Source organism: Thalia democratica, unplaced genomic scaffold (genome assembly GCF_965202585.1).
Source record: "Thalia democratica unplaced genomic scaffold, ktThaDemo2.hap1.1 HAP1_SCAFFOLD_867, whole genome shotgun sequence".
NCBI classification, from domain to species: domain Eukaryota; kingdom Metazoa; phylum Chordata; class Thaliacea; order Salpida; family Salpidae; genus Thalia; species Thalia democratica.
In genome coordinates, this window is record NW_028139819.1 from 4,592 (window position 1) to 11,923 (window position 7,332).

Genomic DNA, 7,332 nt, shown 5'->3' on the forward strand with positions numbered 1-7,332 from the left:
GAAAAGTTTTTATTTTCATTTAATTTAAAATAACTTTTACATACAAAAGTATCATTATAATGTATTAAAAATATTCTAGCTTTTCACAAACTAATTTTACACACAGTTTTGAATTACAACGTATAATATATTTTGTCACTATTTTTACTTAGTTGCATAAATGTGTTTTAGTTCTATTTGTTTATTAAAAGTTTATTGAGGACGGACTGTAAATCTGAAAACGTTTTAAACTATGTGTTGTGCAATAAAAATTTATAGATTTTTAAAATTATCTTTTGATTTTATGAGTTTTTTAATTAAAAAAAATATTTAATATGGTTTTACAGTATCTTTGAATTTTGTTATACTATTTCAGACAGTTTTTTTACTTAAAATTTATTTTTAAACTAAAAATGTACCAAAAAACTTGTTTTTTAAAACCTTGAAGAAATTTACAAAAAATCATTTGGTAACCCTGTTAATATAACTAATTGTTTTTAAAAATGTTTTACATGAGTTTCATGTACAAAGTATACTATTTATAGCAAAACACTAATTAGGCATAATTGAACATTAAAGACAATATGGGACCTGTTAGCTTTTTGCTTATTTTTTTTTTACAAGTCGTTTTACTCTTATATGATCTTGTTATAAACCTAATTGTCGATTCAATTCACCGAGAAAATGTTGTTGAGCTTGTGCTTTTTATGTTAGTTTATATTGTTTATGTACAACTGTAACTTTAAGTTTAATAAGAAAATTATTTTAAAAAGTAGTGTATGAATTACAAAAAAAAATTAGCGCTTGTTTTCTAATATATATTACATAGTTTAAAACTTTTGGAGAAAGTTTAAGTTATATTAGCTATATAATAATTTGCAAGTTTTTTTTCTGGAAAGAATTAGTTATAAGTGAATTATTATTATTTTATTTTCGTGGTAGCTTTCTGAAAAATTAAAATACAATTAACTTTCAAAACTAACATTTTGATGAAAATTAATTTAACATTTTTATAATGACTTTCTAATTTGTTTGGGTAATCTATATATACTCCTATAATCTTAGTTTGAAATTTTAAATATATTAGTGTGTATTAGTTTTAGATATTAAGTTTATAAATTTTTAGAGTGCAAGATATTTCAATTGTTTTTCAAATTATCATCTTGTTTTTGGAAGTTTTCAATACATCAACTTTTCAAGCAGGACTAGTATCTGAAGTTTTCAGACAATTTCGCCAAACTCTTTTAGTTTTAGCTGTCTACTTGCTTTTAAGTATATCTTTACATGCTTGGACAATGACTTTAATGTAAGTTGAAGTATTATTACTTAATTATTTTTAATTAGTTTTAAATAAAAAATAAATTTTGATCAATTGAAATAGTGTAATGTGCACTAATGAAAATACTAAATTTCTATCGTTTAGTTAAATATTGTAAATACCACATTTGAATTTATTTTTAAAAGGTCTTACACTTAATTTATTGGAAAATTTGAAACATGGTGAGTTTTATATGTTTTGTAATTTGAATTATATTTTGTAGATTGTCATAGTTTGTATGGCCTTTTTTTGATAATTTATACTAGGAATAAAACTAACCTTTATGTGTAAATAAGTTAAATAATATTTTTTTAATCTATAAAAACTGACTTACAGTTTGTAGTTCAAACTTTCATATAAGATCAAATGTTGTTTTCACTAAAAAAAATGGTGGGCAACCCCCCCTATGCCCTTAACAGGGTTGCCACTTTACCTGAAAACCTGGAATTTGACAATTTAGGCAAAAATATGTGAATTTGATCAAAAAACCTGGAATTTTTAATAATTTTAACATTTTCGGTAGTTAAATTTCGATTTGACACAAAAAACCTATCATATATACAATATTTTTTTGTCATCGTCAAAAAGTTTTTTATTAAAAAACACATTTAAAGTAACTTTACAGTATCTTTTCAATGTTTTTATACTATTTTACATAGTTTCTTATATAGAAATTAATTTAAAACTAAAAATAGACCTAAAAATGTGTATTTCTAAAAACCTGGAAGAAATTTGGAAAACCTGGAAAAAAAAGTTTAAAAACGAGTGGCAACCCTAGATTAAGTAAAATAATTAATTATTGCTTTAGAAAAGAGCAGTCGGGTCTTTGGATTAAGGCCATAGGGGGGGGGTAGAAGCCATTTTTTGACCAAAAATAACATATAGACTTATATTATAGTAAATTTCATAATCTTTCAGATGCTTTTTTTAGATTTTAAAAATATTAAGTAACTTTTTTTTTATGACCGGTTATATAAAGATTTTCCTTATAAAGGGTAACTTTAAAGCCGTTTTTCTCGAGTTTTTAAAAACGGGCTTTAAAATCTATCTTCTCCTTCATTTTTCAAGCAATCTTCTTCAAATTTTCAGGAAATGTTCCTTACATTATGAGAAAAAAACGTTATTTGTGAATTTTAATAATTTTAAAAAATAAAAATTTTATGACAAAAAAAAAAAAGTGATTTTTATCAAAAAAAATTTTTTTTTTTCAAAAAAAAGGTATTTTCACTTGGAATTTTTCAAAGTCACAAATAACGTTTTTTTGTTATTGTATAAAGAATAGACTGTGAAAGTTTGAAGAAGATTGCTTAAAAAATGAAGGAGGAGATAGATTTTGAATGCATTAGTCTTTTTTTGCCGTTTTAGTTTTTCCGTTTTAGTTGCATAAGGAACCTGTTATGCGGCCCGACTTTGGCCGGTCATATCTCAAAAACTAATTGGAATTTTCAAAAACGGTAAAAAGCAACTTGAAGCTTAGTAAAAACTCTATAAAATAAGATCAACTTGTAAAAAACATGGCCTACCCCCCCCCCTATGGCCTTAAAAAGATCTTGTACAGAAGTTTTAAATAAATTTTAACATACGAATTTGAGTTAAATATGAATCTAAAATTGAAAAACATAAAAAAAAGAAGGTACTCAACTATATATTTTTCTTTTTCCTTGTGCTCAGTATAAACCTGCTGATCCTCTCGCTGATCTGTTAGGCGTAGTAGTTAAAAAAAGCACGGGTTATCTGTGATTTAAATACATGTTTCCAATTAAACTTTGAACTTAACACATAAAGGAACAATAAAGGAACATGAAAAATATATAGTTGAGTAGAAGATAAAATTAATGTTAGAGAATAAAAAGTGACATGTATAAAAAAGTATAAAATCTCAATAAATAAAATTTGTGTATTAACTTAGGTTATACAACTATATTAATATATATAAGAAGAGAGTGTGTGTTTATGTTAAAGAGAAAGGAAATGTGACAAAGCGCTAAGGTTTTATTTGAAAAAGAACTGTCGGTTGTGTACAGTTTTTTGAAATACCACCCCTCTGGTTTGGTAATAGTCTACTATATACTGCTACGATTGGCATTCGTTCAAGGTTGCAAATCTTACTCGCGCCACCGATGTCGTTGTTGGTGGTGAAGAATACTACATTTAATTTCTGGTTTGGTACCATACCTGTCAAAATACTGCCAAACGAAATCTGACAATATTGTGATGTTCTTTTTATTTACATGCTTAAAAGTATACTTATGCCCAGTGTACCTATCTTCAAAATGACCTCTTTTCAAACCAACGTTACTTTCATCTTTATTATTATCGTTTTATTTTTATCATCATTAAAATTACATTTAACACTCACCTTATACACGACATTTTAATTTGAGCAGTTCCCTGATAACAATGAAAATAATTTGTAACTGTCGTAATTCAAATAAAGTAAATTGCCCGTTACATGGTTACTGCTCAATTAAAAATGTCGTCTATTAAGGTGCGTGTTAAATGTAATTTTAGTATGATAATAATAAAAATAATAATGATAGTTTTTAATAATAATAAAGTTACGTCGGTCGGAAAGGAGATCATTTCAAAGATAGGTACACTGGGCATAAGTATGCTTTTAAGCATGTAAATAAAGAGAACATCACAAGATTGTCAGATTTCGTTAGGCAGTATTTTGACAGGTATGGTACCAAACCAGAATGAAAACATCGGTGGCGCGAGTTAGATCTTCAGCCTTGAACGAATGCCAATCGTAGCAGAAGAAAGTAAACCATTACTTAACAAAAGACATGTCATTTCAATTAAATGTATACACAACCGACGGTTCTTCTCTAAATAACACCTTAGCGCTTTCTCACATTTACAGAGCTCCTTTGAAGTGTGTTAACTTGTTAACACTCAGAAACATGTGTTATTTTAATAAAAAAGGGTACTGTTTAAATATGTCATTATTATATATACCTGTGAACTTGTTTCGCTAGGATCTTTGTTTACAAAAGCTTAAATTTATATTTTGAAAAGTAATTTTAAATCGTGATGTCATCTTTGAAATCTCCTTGAAAGCTTCTATTCTAATAAACCGTGATTTCAATCAGGTTTAAACAAATATATCAATTTTATAACTGTTCAAAATATAGATTTAATCGTCTGCTAACCAAAGATCCTAGTGAAACAAGTTCACTGGAATATAAATAAAAACAAATTATACGGTAATCTTCCTTTATTTTACCAACATATGTTTCAGTTTGTTAACGAATCAACACACTTCAACTGGGTTCTGTAAAAAAAATAATTACTGTAATGTAAGAATAAAAGCAAAGAATAAAGTAGGTGTGTACATGTTTTCATTAAAATAAAATAGAAGCAATTACTTTATTTTGATTTTAATGAAAACATTACACGCCTACTTTATTCTATGCGGAAGAAGGCTTTAAATATGGAATAAAGCGCTGTGAAATATATTAAAATAAAATAAACAGAGATGAAAATTAAAAATACAATTTTAGGTAATGATATGAAAAAACTTAATATAAAATTTATATAAATAAAAACAATACAGTAATCTTCCTTTATTGTACCAACATATGTTTCTGTGTATTGACGAATCAACACACTTCAACTGGGTTCTGTAAAAAATAATTACTGTAATGTAAGAATAAAAGCAAAGAATAAAGTAGGCGTGTAATGTTTTCATTAAAATCAAAATAAAGTAATTGCTTCTATTTTATTTTAATGAAAACATGTACACACCTACTTTATTCTTTGCTTTTATTCTTACATTACAGTAATTATTTTTTTTACAGAACCCAGTTGAAGTGTGTTGATTCGTCAACACACAGAAACATATGTTGGTACAATAAAGGAAGATTACTGTATAATTTGTTTTTATTTATATCAATTTTATATTAAGTTTTTTCATATCATTACCTAAAATTGTATTGTTAATTTTTATCTCTGTTTATTTTATTTTAATATATTTCACAGCGCTTTATTCCATATTTAAAGCCTTCTTCCGCATACTTTTTTTTCTAGTTGTATATTTATTAAATATTTAAATATTTTTTTCAAGCCTTTTAAAGATGTTTAACATAATGTGACGCACCTTTAATACAACCAAATTTTTGCTTAAATATTATCATGCTTGTGGATATTTGGTTCGGTATTATCGATATTTTCTCGTTAATAATATTCACAATATCTGTAGTTTTATAACTTCGTTTTTAATTTGTTTTACTATAATTAATTTTATCTTTAGCAAATTATTATCGAAAAATTGTACTATTGTTCTTGATAAAACCTTAAATTTAAATTTTCACCCAGTTTTGATTCTTTTTTACTTAAAATACTGTTTGTCTATCGTAAATATATCTGAGATATAGATTATTTTAAATAACTCTGAATGCTCTTCAATTTGACGTTAATCTTTTACAAACTCCGTAGAGCTGTTATGAGACGCGAAACGACGTAAGCCAATTAAGCATTACATGCATAACCGTTTGTTTTGATTTTTCTATGAGCATTGCTTGTTATTATTTCTAGGATTAAAAGGCTTATAACGGTAGATTTTATATTTACGATATAAAAGTTTAATTGCAGATGGACAGAACCGTATGGATTTTTGTTCGAGATCGGAGGTTTCTATGCACTATTTTTAATTCATAGATTGTGTGCCATATTCTATTATTATTATTATAAAAGAAGTGCAATGAGAATAGTTGATCCAAGGTTCTACAAGGTCCAGCAATTGTCGGTAAATAGCAAATCTTAGATTCAAAGACTTTTCATAGTGTATTTTTCTTCTTTTTTAATCAAAGCACAATTTTTTTTAATACCTTTAATTTTTTATGTTTATTAAATAACTCTTCAATTTTATGCAACTTGCCAAATTCTTTAACAAACAAGTTTATTTTTTATGCATTTTCATTGTGTTCTATATAGTTTAGTAATCATTTTTATGCATCTATTAATTTTCAATAAAGAATTTAAAACAATAGTATTTTCTCTAAAACTTAAATCATTAGTATTTTCACGGATTATTCAAAAAGTTATACCTCAGAATTTATTATAGACGAAGTATTTTATGTATGAGTTTTACTTTTTTAATTAGTTATATACTTAATCATAACTTAAATTGATAACTACGAAGGATAAGCTTCAAAATTTAAAAAACAGCAAAATAAGGTTTATTTCTAAAGTTTTAAATCATAAATACGTGAATAGGTGTCAAAAATGCACGAATGGATACTTTTGCAGTGGTTGGAACTTTTTTAATTTTTATTAACTTCTTTTTAGTATCTTTTTTATCTATTATAAGTACCTTTTTTTCTTAATGTTTGTTTATATATTTATTAACAGTATTTTTTTTAATATCGCTGTTGCCCTTCACCCTTGGCGGTAGTTTTTTTTATTTTACCCTCGTGCCAAATTGACCTTTCGTGCAAAAGTGACCCGACTCCTAAATATGTAATATATATTTTATCAGGATTTTTGAAATTTTAAGTTAAAATTAGTTTAAAAGTTTTCAATCAAATAAATGTATGTTGCCCTTAATCATTAATGTATATAAAAATCCGGATGTAAGTCGAATTAATTGAAATTTTATCATATAGACTTAAAATTAAATTTTGATTGCTTTAAGATGTATCAAAGCATGTAAAGCTTTTTTGGACAATAATGAAAATTACTAAGGTATCTTTTATTTATTAAAAGTTATGATGATCATACTCTCTATCTAATTCCACAGTTTTTCTTTTGGTTTATTAGCAGTTTTTTTGTATTACAAACATAATTTAATGTTTTAATAATTAACATTAATTTAATAAATGTTACGTCATAATAAATTTAACAAATTGGTCAATAATTTATACAGCTTAAAAACATGAAGTATTAAGCTTGCAAGTGTATGTAATTGTAATGTGAGTGTTGTGAAATAAATTAGTACATAAGTAGACAGAGTTATTTAAAGTAGAATCGTCGGTTGTGGGGACAAGTATTCGATAAATCTTGCCGCTTATATAATATTATGACGTAACATT

General features: G+C 25.7%; 1 protein-coding gene across 1 annotated transcript; it reads left to right on the forward strand.

Annotated features, from left to right (window-relative positions):
- The first annotated feature begins 547 nt into the window (after positions 1 to 547).
- LOC145847279 (transmembrane protein 138-like) lies at positions 548 to 6,190 on the forward strand. Its single transcript, XM_082953550.1, has 3 exons — positions 548 to 688; positions 1,106 to 1,285; positions 5,894 to 6,190. Exons 1-3 carry the CDS (start codon positions 564 to 566, stop codon positions 6,063 to 6,065), a joined length of 477 nt encoding a protein of 158 aa, XP_082809676.1. The 5' UTR covers positions 548 to 563; the 3' UTR covers positions 6,066 to 6,190.
- Positions 6,191 to 7,332: the final 1,142 nt, after the last annotated feature.

Excerpts from the sequence above, each read along its gene's own strand:
- LOC145847279 (XM_082953550.1), top strand. The coding sequence starts at position 564 with ATGGGACCTGTTAGCTTTTTGCTTATTTTTTTTTTACAAGTCGTTTTA. Across the intron at positions 689-1,105 it reads GTTGAGCTTGTGCTTTTTAT|AGTGCAAGATATTTCAATTG; the intron begins GTTAGTTTATAT and ends ATAAATTTTTAG. Across the intron at positions 1,286-5,893 it reads GCTTGGACAATGACTTTAAT|ATGGACAGAACCGTATGGAT; the intron begins GTAAGTTGAAGT and ends GTTTAATTGCAG.